At 27.8% G+C, this 19209-nt stretch overlaps 3 protein-coding genes across 3 annotated transcripts; 2 read left to right on the top strand and 1 right to left on the bottom strand.

Moving 5' to 3' along the window:
• The first annotated feature begins 816 nt into the window (after positions 1 to 816).
• LOC106766497 (oxysterol-binding protein-related protein 4C-like) lies at positions 817 to 4681 on the top strand. The gene is made up of 7 exons (XM_022782972.1): positions 817 to 856; positions 949 to 1092; positions 1567 to 1812; positions 1975 to 2071; positions 2179 to 2470; positions 2595 to 2697; positions 4109 to 4681. The coding sequence occupies exons 1-7, from the start codon at positions 854 to 856 to the stop codon at positions 4358 to 4360; spliced, it is 1137 nt and encodes a 378-aa protein (XP_022638693.1). The 5' UTR covers positions 817 to 853; the 3' UTR covers positions 4361 to 4681.
• Positions 4682 to 7255: 2574 nt separating this feature from the next.
• LOC106767864 (oxysterol-binding protein-related protein 4C) lies at positions 7256 to 13709 on the top strand. The gene is made up of 6 exons (XM_014652820.2): positions 7256 to 7385; positions 11907 to 12050; positions 12137 to 12479; positions 12551 to 12842; positions 12938 to 13040; positions 13171 to 13709. The coding sequence occupies exons 1-6, from the start codon at positions 7353 to 7355 to the stop codon at positions 13420 to 13422; spliced, it is 1167 nt and encodes a 388-aa protein (XP_014508306.1). The 5' UTR covers positions 7256 to 7352; the 3' UTR covers positions 13423 to 13709.
• A 93-nt stretch (positions 13710 to 13802) lies between these two features.
• Positions 13803 to 14545, bottom strand: LOC106768056. Its single transcript, XM_014653027.2, has one exon. It carries the CDS (start codon positions 14528 to 14530, stop codon positions 14024 to 14026), a length of 507 nt encoding a protein of 168 aa, XP_014508513.1. The 5' UTR covers positions 14531 to 14545; the 3' UTR covers positions 13803 to 14023.
• Positions 14546 to 19209: the final 4664 nt, after the last annotated feature.

The raw sequence follows: 19209 nt of genomic DNA, 5'->3' as shown, positions 1-19209 counted from the left end.
TTTTCTTCAACAACATCGAAATCAATTATTTGTTTTAGATGGGTTAAGTATATAATAGCTTTCAAAGTCCAGGATTTTCACTAAAATATCTACTACTATTAGTAAAAAGGTTTGATAACTTGTATAAAGTGTTAATTTCCAGTTTCATTAATTTTTAATTAATATAAAAAAACCGACCTTAGCAAGAGTCATTATTCTTTTTATCTGTTTTTTTTTTTTTAATTTTGATAACCATATTTATTTTTCTTTCTAGTATATATCTTCATCATTTATAGTTTTAAATAGTTTACACATATATATAAAATAGAGAAAAAAAAGTAAAATAGAAAAACTATACAATTGTTTTATTAAAATAATTTTTTTATTATATTTATTATTTCCTGTAAAATAGCACTAAAAGACAAAAAAAGAAACGGATGAAGTACATATATAACACCGACAAATTGTTAAAGCGATTGACAAATTCAATTGTCTTGTTCATGATTATAAATCGATGATTATTCAACATTTTACTGTTAAATTTTGTGAGACAATGTTATTACTACTAAAGTGTATGTGAAATATTAATTTGATATTAGGTTATAAAGTTTAAGAAGTAATTTAATGAATAAATTGCAATATTTAGATACTTAAGAACTAAATTGTGAAATATTTTTGCAGAGAATGGTGGTGAGGAATTAATAAGCAGTAGGTAGCGTGGAGGAGAGGACAAATTAAGGGTTTTCCAGAGAGTGTACGTATGATATAAATAAGCTAGCTACCACTATTTCAACCAACATATATATTCAGCTTCAGCTTAGCTAGCTTCTGAGTTCTGAAAGACAAGTAGTTGCAGATACAAACATACATATACATGGTAAGTAAGTACACATATTTATTTCTCTCATTCACAAATTATAGTGTGTCACGTTTTGTTTTCTGGGCATGTTTGTTTCTGTTGTGTTGTAGGAGAAAAAAATAGTCCTCACCAGGCCATTCTCATTGGAGAGGCAATCAGATGAGGAAACAAATCCTAAAGCTCCAAACATTTTGCGCCGCATACTTAGTCTCTTTAAGAATGTCCGCCCAGGATCCGATGTCTCTTGCTTCAAGGTAAGCTACCTACATCATTTTTTATATAAATACATATATATATATATATAGAGAGAGAGAGAAACATGTCCTTAATTTGTACATCTGGTCAAACTTGGCTAGTCCTTCAGAAATGATTGAATAAAAGTTTTAAAATATATGTTTCATCAGTTCTCATATCTGTCATGTCATAAAAGTTAGTTCTATTTTATTGGCCATTTTTGGGAAGCTAAAACATTTTCTGTACTGTTAAATGAAGATTGATTGAGATTAGGATTGCACAATGAACATTATCCAGGCATATAGTTTCTTCCCATAATGGATTGTTTAGATTGCTTGGCCAAGATCCTTATTAGTTCAATATAACTCATTATAGAGAAGCTTTTTAATTTGAAATCTAATTAATGATGTAATGGAAAGTTGTAAATAGTATATTAGATAGTACATGTTTGAGAAGTAATATAGATTTCCGATTATTGTACTTGATCGGTGCAGCTTCCACCTGAGTTCAACATGCCCAAGTCAGAACTTCAGTGCTATGCAGAGTCCGTATATTCCACAGCATTAGACATCCTAAGCAACATTAACAATGGCAACACACCATTGGATAGACTCATAAATGTTGTAGCATGGACCATTTCTACTGTGCGCCCCTTTTGGGTTGGTGTTGCACCCTACAATCCCACTCTTGGTGAGACTCACCATGTTTCCAAAGGAACCCTCAATGTCTTACTGGAACAGGTAATATATATATATATATATATATATATATATATATATATATATATATATATATATATATATATATATATATACTCACTGTGTTTTATCATTCCCACCACCTTATTATCTTGATCACCCTGTGGCAACAAATCTCCATATACACACGTGTTTTGTTTTCAGGTTTCACATCACCCTCCCGTGTCTGCTCTCCATGCAACTGATTATAAGGAGAAGATAGAAATTATATGGTGCAACTCTACTGCTCCAAAATTCACTGGTAATATATGTTCTTTTGTAAAATAAATGCCAATTTCCATAATAATTGGAAGTCTTTGTCTTTCTTAAATTTTGCAATGACTAAAAACTTTGAATTCAATCATGCAGGTACTTCAGTAGAAGTTCATGTGCATGGCATACGACAGTTGAAGCTCCACAATCATGGAGAGACCTATGAAATGAATTCTCCTAACCTCCTTATCAGAATTTTCCCAGTACCTGGAGTTGATTGGATTGGCAATGTCACTATCCGGTGCATAGAAACAGGCCTCGTGGCAGAATTAAGCTACGTTAGCCAATCTTTCTTTGGGTTTGGTTCAAATCAGAGACTGGTTAAAGGGAAAATCTTTGATTCATTATCTAAGAAAATTCTGTATAAAATTGAAGGTCATTGGGAAAGGTAGGTATCCCACTCTGAAGTTTTATTAACTAATTATCTGTATGTGATTAGAAATCAAAACCTACGTACCTACTTTTTGTGATGTGTCGCTAATCCAACCATTCCCATAAATGCGTTATTGCAGTACTGTAACAGTGAAGAATACAGACACTGCACAGGTAAGAGTGATCTATGATGCAAAACAAGTTATATCAGGACTCCAAGCTCCTATCGTCAAGGATCCAGAGGTAATAAATAACATATATATTTATTTCACTTCCTTGTCTTAGCTCACGAAGTAATATATATATAATACGACAATCAGATATAAATATCTTGCTGGCTGAGTATAATAAAAGGATAATAATATTTTGATAAACATTTTTTTTAAATATTTTAATATCATTTGCGTATTATTACGTGATTGATTTATATTGATGTTTATGATTATTATTATTATTGATTATGGAATAATTTTGAAACCATCAGATAATAATATTTTAATGATATTAAAATGTTAAAAATATGTTGTCAAAATACCATTATTCATAATAAAAATGAAAAAACCAGAACCCAAATCCAACAACAAAAAAATGAAACTACAAAAAGAAATTACAAATAAAATCTAAATTTAAGTATATTCTAACAAAAATCTTCTTTAAACTTAAATTTTTTTATCTTTTATCCTGATCAACTTCTTGTACTCCTAGAACTTTGTGAACATATTAGTGGCTTGAGCTTCACACTTTCTTTCTTTACTTATTTTTTTATAAAATGAAATTAATGTTAGAAGTCCCACATCAACTAGAGATAAAGTCAATTTATAATATATAAGTCAATTTATAATATATAAGTGAGGTGCAATCCTCACCTTACATTACAAGTTGGTTTTGTGAGGTTGAGTTAGACTTAAACCCACTTTCTAATATGGTATCAGACTCATTATTAAAACCTATCTTAATATTGTTCCTTTCAGATACTTTAATATTCATTTAAACTAACTTGTGATCTCTACAAATAGTATTAAATTTGTTCTTGTGTTTGTCAAATACCTCATACTTTCGATTAAACTACGATACCTGCTTGTGTGTCTTTCATGCTTTGGACAACCACCAAACCAGAAAATACTTCATGACACCCACATCAATCATCTTGAATTTCTTTTTTATTACCTTCTTAAACTCTTTGACCAGCTCGGCTTCCCCTAAAGATTTGATCATGAACGGGTGACGATCATCACATCTCTTTGTTCTTGAGCATGCCCGTATGGACACCGTTTTTAGCTTTAACGCCTTCTTTCTTCACCTCTTTTTGGATGTAGTTGAAGCTCTGCCAAGAAAAATCATCTACAAATGAAACAGAATACTTCTTATTATTAGAAAGTGAAAATGGAAATGGAAATGTCACACACCATGGCTTCGTCCTTCACATCATTCAACTCCAACTTATATACATCTTGTTCTACGTTAAACATATACACTACAACTAAAGAACCCGAACCCAACCACAACAAAAAAGAAAAAATTCAAACAAAATCAGAAACAAACCCAAATTTAATTTTATTCCAACATGTATCACGCATATGTAAGAAAATATCATTTTTTTAAAAATTTTCATGTGGAATAGTTTTATTATTATGAGATTGTGTTGTATATGCAGAGTGTGTGGCCAACAGAAACGGCTCATGTTTGGAGTGAGTTGAGCGAAGCCATCTTAAGCAAAAAGTGGGAAAAAGCAAAAGAAGCAAAGAAAATAATAGAAGAAAGACAGAGGGAGCTTCGAAGAGAAAGAGAATCAAAGGGAGAAAAATGGGTTCCTAAACACTTTACGGTGTCATACAACAAAGAAAAGGGTTGGAACTGTTCACCAATTAAAAGTTCGGTCCCAAATGCTCCTATCATCTCCTTGTAAACATTTTCTATATGTTTCAAAACTTTTACCACCTTTTCCGAGAAACAACGTCGTATTGCATCATTTGCATCTGTGTTTTAAAACAAGGTGGTTTGATACTTTGAAAGTCATCTATCCATGGTTGTTATGAAAAGCATTAAGTGAAGCAGACACTGCTTTTGAATTCTTGCCATGAAATCAACAATGGCACAGAAAGAAGAAAAATAATTGAAAGAATAAAGTCCGTGTGATGAGATTAGTGTTGGAAATCGGAGAGAAGAAGAGTAGAAGATGAAGGCACATGCATGGCACGTGAATATGCAACTTTCACAATGAATGAAGGTGAGGAACTAATGTGAAATATTTGAAAGATACTGATATCTTAATAACTTTTTTTTAACCACTTACACCAATTATTATTATTTTATTGACTTGTATGAATTTATTTTAAAAAATTATTTGAAAAGAATTAATCATAAACTATTTTTATAAAAAAGCTATTAAAAATATATATATATATATATCTTTAATAACTTTTTATAACTATTTATATGATAATATTGGTCCGTCTAATAAAATAATAATATATAATTTGTTTTCAAGAAGTTATTAAAAAAAATTGTAAAAATATGGTAATGTTTGAAAAAAAAAAAAAACTTTTTCCATATTCAAAATGGGCGATTGAAGAAAGTTCCACGTAGCTTCTATTTCCCATACTAATAAGTTCCACGTGTTCTAAACCTTCTATGGACAAAGTATGGATTACAAAATCAATCAGGTTTCTTTAACAAACTTTACCACATAACATCACTTACTGAAATTAGTTTAAATATAAATTTGTAAGAATTTTATTGGACCAATATAATATAAGGTTTTTATTAAGAATTTTAAATTGTAAATGTTTTCATGTTGTTTTTCTAAAATTTCATTTTTAGCTAATGCGAAGCTAATTTCATTTTTCTTTAAAAAAAAAAAAAACTTCTTATACGTTTTTATGAAATAACTTGTAAAAATATAACCTAATTCAAAGGTTAATACAATCTTTATTTTTTATATTTTATTAATCTAAAATTTTTATCATTCTATTTTAAAAAAAAGACGTATTTGATTTTCTTAATCTTTTCAAAATCTAGAATTTTAGTCTAAATGTTTAAATTAAGACTTTCAAATAAAAAATATTAAATGTTAAAAACACATTCTAAACCAATGCTTAGCTACTTCAATTTGTTGTCACGAAAGAACATACTTCTAGGTGAAAGCCGATATTAGAACCATCATCATCACTATATAATTTAATCAAAAGAAATATGCTATCTTAAACATTATATTTTATAGAATTCACCAACAATGTATTTGATTATTTCATTTTAAAATTTTATTTATATTTATCATCATAATCTAAATATAATATTTTATTATTAAAAAAAATCAAATAGTTGTTCTAGAAAATTTTAGGTGCAAAATATTATTTTCTTCAAATAAATAAATTTGATGCAACATGGAAATTAACATTTTTCATTAATACCATAATTTAGATGGCTAAATGATATGACCGTGTTCATAAAAAATTTTTCAATTTGAATGCTCAACAGACACAATAAAAAAAATAAGAAAATAATAATAAGACAGAAATATGACGTCATAATCTAACATATTGATAAATTAAGTGAAGATTGGTCACAAAGATGTTAGTATTTGATAAGAATGAAAATTCTAAAACAAGAACAAAAAAATCATCTCTAAAAAATGCAAATGCATGTATTATGACTCAAAAGTATTTATACTTAATTAGTGTTCCAATATATAAGTACAAATGTTTAAAATATTTAAAAATCTTAAAAAAGAACCCAAAAACATTTGATCCCAAAATAATTTGAAAATTAAAATAGAAACAAATTATTTGTAATTAAATAAAATTATAATTTATTTAATATTTTAAATTACTTTTTAACTATGTATGTTCTTTAAATTGTTTTTTAATGAAACATTATAAGATTCAAAGTGTTTTGATATTTGATCTTATTATAAATATTTTAAATTACAAATATTTTTTAAAATTTTTCTCATATATATTTTAGAAGACAAACTTTTATCATACTCTTATTCCGAAAGAAAATTTGTCTTAAAATTCGGATCCCTCAAACAAAATTTATCACTAAACCACTACTTTTAAAAAAAAATAACTTTTTTTTCTGAGTTAGATCAAATATGAACTAAAAGAATAAAGAGGAAAAAAAAATAATTTCAAGCCATAAATAAAAATCTCTTTTCTATTGTGAAATTGTATTACCCTTACCTACTTTATTTATGGCAATATTTAGATTTTCTTTCATTGATTTGAGAGTCATATATCTCCTGCAAGCTGATTCCATGCTATTTTTTTTTTAGAATAATTTAAAATTAAATATTTTCAAAGAGGAGAGTTTTATTTATTTATATGCTATAAACTATCTGTATTTCTAAATAATGTTGATATATGATATCAACTAGATTTTAAATATAACTTAATTTAATGAAATTTAATTTATAAAAAAATACATTTATTCATATCTTATAAGTTATTTTTATTTTTAATCAATAAATTTGTCTAATAAAATTTTCGATTAATAATTGTTGTTATTTTTATTTTCATTCTGTTCTTATGCACAGTAAGAAGTGTATCCAATTGAATGCTTAGTAAATTCAATTAGTTAATCTTCAACAACCAACTAGTAGAGTCCATGTCCATGTATTAAATGATCATTTTTCTTATGAACATCATCCTCTTGATTTATTATTAGGACCCCATTCTAAATTATTCTATTTATTCAATTTTATATTGATAAAATGAGAAAAAAAAGAGGAAAAGTGGTGATTATAAAATTCTATTAAATCTTGGCTGGTTTCTGTATTAATTTTCTCTCAGAAAGAACTCAGAGTTCTAGCTTGTTCCACCGAACAAGATCTCCTCTTATATTCACACACCAATTTCGATAAAAGAAAAGAAAAGTTTCTGTTTCATTTTGCTGTTCATATGAGTTTAAGTTCATCAAGTTTCAGACTAATGGTACGTATATTCTCACTTAATCTCTTTCTTTTTATTTTTTCTCATCTCCATAACTTCATATATTCATATATATTCATGCTTAGGTTTTGAAAATTAACAGAACTACCCAGTATCCCACTTATATATTATTTATAAATAATAATACAAACTAGCAATATATATCCTCAAAATAATCATCTCTTCTTTCTCTTTGTTCATTTTTTTTTCATATCCTTTTCTTAAGTTTGCTAATGGTAGTTGGGTGGGACTTCCAGTCATACCTGGATAGAGCAAAATTTATTATAAACTGTGCTGTGTCACCACAATTTTGAGAAACTAAACCTATTAATCATGTATGAAAATAAAAAAGAAAAATTTTCTATTGAAAATATCTATTAATTGTGAGTTCAAATATATCAAAACTCTATTAATTCCCTGTGAACACTAAAAAAACAGTTAAAAACCAGTTTCTCTACATAATGTTTTGTTAAACACAGAAAAAATAGGCCAAAAGTAAATTTATTCTTCTATTGAAAAGAAAGACAAAAATAATTAAGAGAAGAGAAATTAGTTTTAGTTTAAACCTCCATAATAAGGTAGACGATATAATTTTCTTAAAAATATTATTTTGTTTCACCAAATATACCACCTTAATTCATCCATCAAACATGATCCAAAAATAATACTCGTATGCACTTTAACTTGTACAAAATCTAGTGTATGAAATATTACTGTATAGAGGTTTTAAGAGATTTAAGACAATCTCGGTTCTAAAAATAACGAGTTTTAATTTTATTAAATATTAATTTCACTTTTAATTAATCTTTAAATTAATTATTTAAAAGAAATTAAATCATCTTAGCAGATATGTTTTAAAAAATAGATATATTTATTATTGTAATCTTGGTAAGTAAGAAAAAAAACTTAAATTGCAGACACCTATAAGCTTCCAAAGCCATAGAATTGCAACTTGTCAGAAAAAAAGCATAAAAAGCATGCATTGGGCACAAATTTTCAGAAATTCTCTTACACTTCACTTTAATTCTGGCTTGAGCATTAATATTTTGACACCAATACTTCCATCTGACACCCAAATAAATTAATATTTATTATAGTATAATATTTTCTTGAGAAAAAATGAAAATATTAAACTAGGAAAAATTCAATGTTCAAGAACCGACTAATATTAGCCAGACAAACACTTCAACTTTACATGGATTATTATGGGAGGAATTGATTGTTGGTCTTACTTTTTATTAGATAATTTTTTATGGTTGATTTAACATGATGTACTATTAATAATTTGAAAAAAAAAAACATCACTCATTAATGCATGTCCCACACTTTCGAAGTGTTCAATGTTTCTCTCAGTATCTGTCCTTTTTCTTCTGTTCTTTTTTGGAGACACTGTTGTTTTCATGCCTATATTTTTCTTTAATATATTCATATATAGCTTAATTTAGTTATCATTTTAAAAAGGAAAAAAATATGCATTACTTTGTTATGTAATTACATGTGATATTTGTTTTGTAAACAGTATACCTTTTAAAGTTCACATGAAAATAATCCATTTCCTTGTTTATCTAATTATTGACTTAAGGATTTTTTTTTTCTTCTAAATATTAATTAATATTTAAATCACTTCAATTAACAGAAGATTTTATTGAATACTTGTAACTTATTGATAACTTTTTAATAATTAATTTTATGTTTTTTTTTTAATTTTATGATAATGTATATATTTTTTCAACTATACTTATAATTTATTTTTTATTACACGTTAAAAATTAGTTGGAGAGACAATTAAAAAATATAACAAATAAATTCTTCTAAATTATATTAAAATCTAAATAATTAAATATTTTTTATTTTGGTGAAAAACTTATACCTACACAGTAGTTGGACATATTTTATTATGAGATGCTAGTACAAGAGAAGAGTAAAAATGTAATTATAACATGTATTCACTTCTATAAATTTATTAGGGTTAAATATGTTTTTAATCCCTACACTTTGGGGCGATTTTGGTTTGAGTTCCTCTTTTAAATTATAGTAAATTTAGTCCTTCAACTTTAGAAAACTCTGGTTTTAGTCATTTTTATCAAATTTTTTAAACTTTATTTGTTGTTTCAAGCACGTTACATTATAACTTTTGGATTGTTTACACTGTTTGACACATTTTTGCTTCAATGTTAACTGAGAAACGCGTGAAACAGCAAATAAAGTTAAAAAAAATTGGTAAAAAGGACTAAAACCAGAGTTTTCTAAAGTTGAAGGACTAAATTGTACTATAGTTTGAAAGAAGGATTAAAACCAAAATCACCCCAAAGTATAGAGATTAAAAACATATTTAACCCAATTTATTATTTGAGAAGATATAGAAAAAAATGACTTCTATGAAATGAATATGATAGTATGTGTGAGAGATTATTTGAGGAATAAAAGAGAATGAGAGTTTTATGTGTTTAGAAAAGATTGGAAAGGGATTTAGCATTTGGTTTGCTTTTGATAATAGGTATATGTTTAATTATGTAAAAAGTCAAATTAATTGGTATATTTACATTTCAATAAATTATTATTTTTTTCTTCTTGATTTGTCCTCAATTTAATTCCGTCTTTCTCATTTAAAGTAATGCATTCATTGATGAAATTAGACTATTTTAATATTTTTTTTCTTTTCAAAAGTTGTACTACCTTTGAATTTGAATACTCCTATAAGCAAAATCAAAGATTTAACTCTTGTGCACTTTTTTAAACTGTACTTAATGTTATTAATAAAAAATAATTTATCTTTAAACTTAAACATAATTGTCAATAAGTATAATTTGAGGGTAGTTCTAAAAAATCTTTATTATGTGAAAATAAGAATATTAAATGAAAGTAATAAATTTGTCTTATAACTAGATACTGAGGTACTACAATTTCATACAGGTTAAAAATAAAAGTTAAAAGATTATTTAACTTGTATCATACAATACATTTTATAATTTTTCCTAAATTATAGTTACGGAGGATGTTATGTTTAAACATAAAAGTAATTTCCAAATAATAACATTAAATAAGATTTAAATTTTGTTTATATATATTAAATATGATTTTTCTTTTACTTCTGTGTAGAGATAAATACATTTCCTCTATTTCTTTTTATGTCTCTATTTAAAAAAAAAAAATCCTTTTTAAATTTGTACTGTAAAATAAATATCTTTTTCTATTATATTTTTCACAATAATTTCTAAATAATTTAGACATTGATTTTTTATGAGAGATGGAGAGAGATGAGTAAAATAAAAAAAAAAAGTTTGAAACTATTTGTAAAATAAAATCATTATATTTTCTTGGTTCCACCAAAAACAGCCTAAAAGATAGAGATAAAAAAAAAAGGAAGTAATAGTTCTTCTTAATTAACGTGAGAATATCTTAATTTGCAATTGAACTTCATATTCTCTAATATGTCACTAAAATTCATGGTTCTTAAATAAGGTTATTAAAGTTTTTATTTTGGCGGCTCACAAATAAAAAGATATTTATTAGTGTATGTACAGAGTTAAATAAGCTATATACTTCACTAAAGAAATTCAACATGTTAAAATAAAATATCTTCAAAAATTAATTTTAGATCTCACTAATGAGTTGACTCAGATGTTCCTATTCTCCTTTCTTTCATTTTTTGGTGTGACAATTAATATAAAGTTCAAGGTTTATGTAGATTAATAGAAATACTATACATTTTCAGAGGAGTATACTTTGAATTTGGAATCTTCGTTTTAGGTGTTTTTCAAAATATACTAACGTATATATATATTTTTAAAATTATATTAATTTTTTAAAAATATATTAAAATCAGTATATTTTAACGATATGATAAAAATATAATACAAAATTATCAGCTTGTTGTAGTGATTCTGTAATGGTTTTAGTTTTTTTTAAGTGCTTTTTCAATGACTATCCATTGATAGATCTTTTGAAAGCAATTTAGATAGAAATAAGTTTGTGAAGTAAGTGTGTAGTATGAGCCATGCTAAGTTATATTATTTGATGTAATTGCTAAACTTTGATAGAGGCACGTATTAACTGAATAATAATATATTATTGTTGTTGGTTATTTCCATATGCAAGCACATGACACAGTTTATACGTGATCCAATATGAGAAATTAATTGTTACAAAAAACTAAGAAGCTCATTAATGTTTATGAAGACTTTATATTTAACTATGATTTCAACATAGTACCTTCGTGTGGGGTTGGGTTGGGGAACATTAATTTTAATGCATTATTAAGATTGATGTGAAGCATATATATACACGTCTTCTAATTCTAATACATCGTCGTATAAGTTCACGTTAGCCACTAATTTTAGACTTTTAATTTATATATATAAATGGACTTTTTTGTGTGTCCATTTCTTCAAGTTATTGTTTTATTTAAATTTAATTATCTTTTAAAATGAAATAAATAAAACTGTCTAAAATATTTATAGTAATAATAATTTTATTATGTGATTTTACTAATTTATACTAATGAAAGTTATTATATTTGTGTAGGAGAGAAAAATCGTGCTGTCAAAACCATTAACACTTGAAGGCGAAACAGACTCAGATGAGCATTGCGAAACTCCAAATATTCTGCAACGCATATTAAGTCTCTTGAAGAATATACGCCAAGGATCTGATCTCTCATGCTTCAAGGCAAGTTTAGGGTTCAAAAAACACAGAGAAATTAAATGATTAGAAATTAATATAAAAATGATAGTTGGATGTGTGTTGGAGGACAGGTGCCACCTGTGTTGAACATGCCAAAGTCACAACTACAGTGCTATGCAGAATCTATATACTGCACAGCATCAGATTTGTTGAGCAACATTAACAGTGGGAAGACTCCAGTAGATAGACTTATATTGGTTGTGGCATGGACCATTTCTACCACACGCCCTCTAAGCTTTGGAGTTGCACCCTACAATCCAACTCTTGGTGAGACTCACCATGTTTCCAAACGAAACCTCAATCTCTTAATGGAGCAGGTTTCACACCACCCTCCTGTATCTGCCCTCTATGCCACTGATCACAACCAAAACATTCACATCACATGGTGCCACTCTCCGGTTTCAAAGTTCAATGGTATAATTCTTTTTATTATATCACATCTTTTCATTCTTCATTTTCCTTCAATTCAATCTTCTTCTCTGCAGGTACTTCAATAGAAACTAAGGTGCATGGCAAACGACAGTTGAAGCTTCACAATCATGGAGAGACCTATGAAATGAATTCTCCTAATCTAGTTATCAGAATTCTTCCCATCCCTGGGACTGAATGGGTCGGCAATCTCACTATACGCTGCCTAGAAACAGGCCTTGTGGCAGAATTAAACTACATGACCCAATCTTTCTTTGGATTTGGGGGAGGTCGAAGACAGATTAAAGGAAAAATCTATGATTCATTGTCTACCAAGATTCTATACAAAGTTGAAGGTCATTGGGACAGGTAATTAATCTGTCTTTCAAGTTTTATAAATTACTTATCTGCTCCTGTTTTCAGTTGTTTACTTAAAACTATCTTTAATTCACAAAATGCAACAGAACTGTAACCGTGAAAAGTACATCTAACGCTGAAGAAAGAGTGATATACGATGCAAGAGAAGTTATTTCAGGGCTTCAAGCTCCTATTGTGATGAATCCAGAGGTAAAAACTATGTATTTTTCACTTGCTTGTGTGATCCTTCCTTTATGAAGTCAAGGAAGAATGCTGAGTAGTATACAGATATTTTTTAATATACTGTGTTCCTGAATGAAATTGTGTTGTACATTATCAGAGTGTGTGGCCAACAGAAACAGCCGTTGTTTGGGGTGAGTTAAGCGAAGCCATCTTGAACAAAGACTGGGAAAAAGCAAGAGAAGCAAAGAAAACTGTGGAGGAAAGACAGAGGGAGCTTCTGAGAGAAAGAGAGGCAAAGGGGGAAAATTGGACCCCAAAACACTTCCTGGTGTCTTACACCAAAGAAGAGGGTTGGAACTGTTCACCCATCAGAAAGTCTGTCCCTCACGCTCCAATTGTCACCTTGTAATTCGCCAGAACTGTATCTCTATGTTTCAGAGCAGTTACCAAAAAAGTTATTCCGCTTTTATCACTAATTCTGTACGTTTTAAAACTCAAAACAGAATCTTATACCATAGAAATCATCCATAAACATATCAATAAGTCTATCACACTCAGAACGATGCACTCATATAAGGGAAACAATTCTCAAAAGCTATATAGTGGAGTGTTTTAAGTACCACCAAATTTACAACATGACTACCTCAAATGAAACAAATATTCAAAGGTTACATAACCCCTTTGATTCAATATGATGTGGATTTTGTAAGTTAACATATTTTCTATTCTTCTTTCGAGAATTGACCAAAAATTGAAGGATAACTCATCTTTATTGTATCTTAACTCACTTTTAGCTTAAACACAATCTCGATTAGAAATTTACAATATCCGGTGGTGCTCGATAAATAACATGTCCTCCAGGACATTCGTAAGTACAACTTAGGAGAATCAGATAAAAAAAAAAACTCTAAAATACATTATGCAAGTCCAATTCCCCCCAACACGAAAGTTTCAGCAAACTGAAACATCCTTCTCATGTTTTTAATGATCAAAACACACCACTCTGCATATCAATAACTTTCTTGCCAATCCGATTCACTCCTCCTATGATATGGCTTCTCTGATATGGTGTCCAAGACAGGTTTCCATGGTTGTATTTTGCAAGGGCTTCTTACACCAAGGTTCATCTTACCAACACCATATTGCTCTCTGATAGGAGTCGTAGAAGGTGAAGACGAAAGTGTTTGATTTTGGGTAGACAAAGGACTTGTTGCTTTGGCTACTGCGCTGAGTCTCTTTACAAGGGCAGCCAGGTCCACTGGAGAAACATCAGCTTGTAGTACTGAGTATGGCAGCATGAAATACACTTGCCCAGGTTGGAGGTGTGTTTCTCCGGTCATTGATTTTGAGGAAGCGGAAAGAAGCTGGGTGGAAGTGCAAAGAAAGTGTTTTGAGGGGTGCCCAATCACTTGCCTCACTGAAATGGGTTGCTCAAAATCCTCCACATAACCATTCATATGAACCACACGGATATGCTTCAATATGGAGGATGAGTCACAAGAAAAACAAGCCCCCATTCTCAGCCACTCCAATATGCTAATGAGGAACTACTTCTATTAACTCGTATAAATAGTATATATTATAGTGTGTGTGTGTGTGTGCAATAAATAAATAAACGAGGATTGACTTTTGATGAAGTAAATGGATAAGTGTACGTATATTGAACTTTTTGAAAATGAAACAGAACCTTTTTCTGACCAAGTTGTTAGTATTGTATTAATCAACTTGCTGCATCATTGGCACGAAAGGAGAAATACACATGCAGCCAGCAATGTTTTAATTCATAGAATTCCTTCAAATTAATTCAGAAAGCTTACTTACGTTGTTTTCAAGTAACAAAATTTCAAACCTAACCGTGAGAAACATGAAACATGGTCCCATTGCCTACTTAATTGCTTAATTTCGTTTTAATTTTTAGGTCTTATCAATGTAAAGTCACCGGCAGATCATTTACTTTAAAATGTAATACGAAAAAAATATACAAAACTCTTACTTTTTTTTTTTTCGCTTACATTTTAATTTTTTTAAAACTTAAAAGATATTAATAATCAGAAATATGTTATAGTACTTGTAAGCTTAGGGTGCCGTATTAAATATGCATAAGGTTGATTAGAGCTTGAAGAGTTGAAAGAAACAATATTAATAGTGCATGAGGAGACAAAGTCTAATAATAAGGAGACTCTGCCACTTGCCCCAGTTGCAACTCTCTAATCTCTATCTTTTTCTATTTTTGATAAAATTATTTTCAAGTCATACTTTAAATAATGTCCTTTCAACCTTAAACCATTTATCTTAAATACCTGGAATACGATGCCAGAACACGCTTTTTCTTTTATTTATTTTGATCCATATATACTTCATAGTCTCTCTTAAATAAACCCATATTTTATTCATCCACTAAATATGTTTTAAAAATATTGCAATTACAACCAAATATAAAGATACTAATAAAATTAATCATCGTGTATCTCAAAGTTGCGATCTGTGTTGAAGTGAATTGGGACAAGCGTGGTGGCGAAAAAAGTTCAGACTTTGAACTAAAGGGTTTAGTAGTTAATTTGTGTTAAAAAATTGGTTTAATTTAATTAATACTCTATTTAATAAAATATTTTAAGAATTTAAAAAAAAAAGTAATATAATATATATGATAGATGAATAGTGTTACTCACTTGACTTTGGCAAAACGTTTTTGTTTGTTTGGAATGTGTTTGTCGTCGGTGTGCGAAGGAGTTGACTTTTATTTATTTAATGTTAAGTAGAAAAAGTGAATTCGGAATGCAAAATTCAAACTCGTTTTTTTGGTTTGGTTGATTAGTAATAGTAGTTACATTGCTTCTCTGTCTTTTCCTCAATTCTCAAACCTCCTTTTCTGTTCTTTTCATTGTCAACCTCAGACTACGCTTCCGTTCCGTTACCGTTATTTATCGTTCTTTAGTACCCACCTGGCGGCTCTCTAAAAGCTACATCTTGTTTACAACTCATTCAATACCAAAGTAAACTTCATATATGTTTTAAAAGAATGAGGATTCTATTTTTAGTCAACTTAATTCAATCTAGTGTTATATAAATAAATAAACCATGTTAGTTTAATTTGTTAAATCATTTTTAATCTACACAAAATAAAGGATTAACATCAATCTAATTCAAAACTTGAATTTATGAATTTTTTTTCTTTTATAATTTTTATTTTTTTTATTTTTACTCGATATAAAACTAAAAATTGATGTTGTATTTTATTGAGACGATGAATATGAAAAGAGTGAATAAATGAATTTAGATGAATTTGAATGTAAAGTTTTTGTTGTTTCTTTTAAATAATTTAGAAATAAATATGAGTGAATTTGAAGTAAAGTTTTCGTTTGAGTGATGTGATCAAAATTAAAAAAAATAAATAAATAAGATAACAAAATTATCCTTATTATTATTAATATTGTTATTATTATTATTGATATTATTATTATTATTATTATTTACTTCACCCCTCACACTTCGACACCAAATTAAGTCGAAACTAAACTACTAAATAGACTCGTCACAACCAAGAAAGAAAAACATTCATGCCTTGCAAACGAACTTTATTATAGGATATTTCAATAAAAAAAATACCATATATAAATAGTGATTACTCTTGCATCTCATCCTTATAACGAGATCCTACACGCCACAAATCATTATCCTTGAACGTCCAAAAATCATTTGAAATGAACATGGAACTCCTTCCAAATCTATGTTTACAAATAGTAAATAGGTGAAAAAGAAACAACATTATATTTCAAATTATAATGTACAGTAGATGATGAAAATAATTTTTTACATCAAAACTTTTCTGACAAAGTCAAGTATTGTAGTAAAAAATGCTTACAAAATCTCAAACTGCAATTTCCTTGTACGTGTAGATCACTGTTTTTAAAGACTTACTCGCGGTGTATTGCGCAAGTCCTCTAGGATACAACATAAACTTCTCGAAAATATTTCAGGATTACAGAACTAGCAAGAAACTCTAATAGAATTTATACTTAGAATAATTTTTAGAAAAGAAAGAAAGAAAAAGAGAGGAGAATGAGAAAGACTGAACTTAATGTTTTGGAGTAGAGGAAGTGAATTAGACCCATGACCTAAAATATCTCTTAGAAAATTATTATTTTTAATAACGTTCAACAGTAGATATTTTGTAATATTACATTCAAAATTTATAATATTCCAAAAAGATAAGTTCCACATACTTTCTGAATCCTCCAAAGGTGTTTATAAAAGATTCTTCAATACTTAGTCAAATAATCTAAGTGAAATCTATATTCAATGTCAAAACATTAAAAATCAAATTATCATTAATACACTATTTATAGGATTACTTAATTAATTTGAATCGACTAGAGCTTGAGAGTCTATTGAGCCTAAGATCCAATAACTAACTTAATTGTGAAGTAAACCTCGGTTTTGATTAAGTCTGGTATGGATTATCATGCATTAAAATATACCGGTAGTGAGTACATTCACCTCTATTCATGCCTCTTCTCCATTATTGAATCTGGCGACGCCAACTAATATCTCTGACGAAAATCGTGTTGTTATCACTCTAAAAGTTGGCATCTTCTTCCTCTAATTCCCTTTCAGCTTTCCCTTGTGAAGGGTTGGGGTTGGGAAAATGAAGGTGATGAAATATATGTTTGCTATTGGTGAACAAGAACGGTTCAAGAAGAGAAGAGAGGTTGATGAATTCCAGATTCACCTTTTCGAAATTTATTATTTTTTATACTTTTTAACAGGCATTTTTAAATTTTAAAATACATATTACAATATATTTTTTAAAATGTAATATTTTTAAAATATATTTCTGAGCTGAAAATTCCCAATAATATTTCTAAATCTAGAAATAAATTATAGATATATATTTCAAATTATATTCTTTAATTCATTCGAATGTATATTTTAAAACATGTTTTTAGATCCGATATACTTTCTATATTGCAAAATCCTGAATTTATTAAAAGAAAAAGGTGCAGGGCTAATTTTATCTTCTTATAAAATTTTAATGAGAAAAAAAATTGTAACTAATGGGTTTTATGGGGTGCAGACAAAATATTGAGAGGTACGGGAAGAAACATCTTTTTTTTATTTTTGAAAGATCACTATTTTTGTTATAGGCCCAAAATAGCTTTTGTTTCCATTTTTCTGTAATATTTTTATCGGATCACAATAATAACAATAGTAGTAATCTATTAATATTATCGTTTGATGCATACTTTTGTTAATATATATTTATTTTATCTTTATAATTATAAGTACGTAAGTTCACACGTTAAATTTAGTAATATTCTTTTATTTTGGGCCAAGGCTTATTTTGGTCTTTTACTATTCTTATTTTATAACCTTTTTCATACTTCCAAAAGTTTAATTATTTGGTGTTGTTTATTTTCTCATATATATTTTATGTACAAACCATCATCGTATGTACATATTATAACTCTATTTTTTTGTCAACACATCTCTGATTTCTTAATATGTATAAATATATAATTTTTAAAAATTTAATACTTAAAAATGTACGATAATATGTTGGAATAAAATGTTAATGATAATAAATTATAGTTGAACAAAAACAGTCAGTTGTTTTATGTTCTTAATACGAATTTATTTTAATATAATAAAATAAAATGTAAATGCAATATTCTAAATTCTAACTTACTATCATTAAATTCTAATTAATAATACAGACTAATAGAAATAAGTAGCTATAGAACTTTAGTATTACACTACGAAATAAATTATTTTTATTAACGGTTTATTTTCATTTTGAAAAAATTATAATTTCTGTTAATTGGTGTTAACCGTATCAATTATATCATTTTAATATTATTAATTACTAATTTTTTACAATTGAAGTATAATTTGAATACTGTGAATTCGTTTTTCTATTTTTGCTTTATCTATGCTATGGTGTGTCTCTTCCAGCAAAAGTTTTCCATCAAGTTCATCAAGATTTTCTAAGTCTAGTAAAATTTGTAATTTTAAAACTGTTGGTACGTCTCACGTAATAAAAAAATTAAGACATAAATTTATATTTTTATTAACAAGAAATCTTTTAAAGTGATATTAAAAAAAAATATCTGTGAAGCGAATTTATTAATGTGGATATATATATATATATATATATATATATATATATATATATATATATATATATATATATATATAT

Source organism: Vigna radiata, chromosome 7 (assembly GCF_000741045.1).
Source record: "Vigna radiata var. radiata cultivar VC1973A chromosome 7, Vradiata_ver6, whole genome shotgun sequence".
Taxonomy (NCBI): domain Eukaryota; kingdom Viridiplantae; phylum Streptophyta; class Magnoliopsida; order Fabales; family Fabaceae; genus Vigna; species Vigna radiata.
The sequence above is the reverse complement of the archived record's forward strand: the minus strand, read 5'-3'. Positions and strand labels throughout refer to the sequence as shown.

Coding starts and splice junctions, on each gene's coding strand:
- LOC106768056 (XM_014653027.2), bottom strand. CDS start 14,530: ATGGGGGCTTGTTTTTCTTGTGACTCATCCTCCATATTGAAGCATATC.
- LOC106766497 (XM_022782972.1), top strand. Junction 1,813..1,974: donor TCAATGTCTTACTGGAACAG/GTAATATATATA, acceptor TTTTGTTTTCAG/GTTTCACATCACCCTCCCGT. Junction 2,471..2,594: donor ATTGAAGGTCATTGGGAAAG/GTAGGTATCCCA, acceptor GCGTTATTGCAG/TACTGTAACAGTGAAGAATA.
- LOC106767864 (XM_014652820.2), top strand. CDS start 7,353: ATGAGTTTAAGTTCATCAAGTTTCAGACTAATG. Junction 12,480..12,550: donor TCCGGTTTCAAAGTTCAATG/GTATAATTCTTT, acceptor TCTTCTCTGCAG/GTACTTCAATAGAAACTAAG. Junction 12,843..12,937: donor GTTGAAGGTCATTGGGACAG/GTAATTAATCTG, acceptor AAAATGCAACAG/AACTGTAACCGTGAAAAGTA.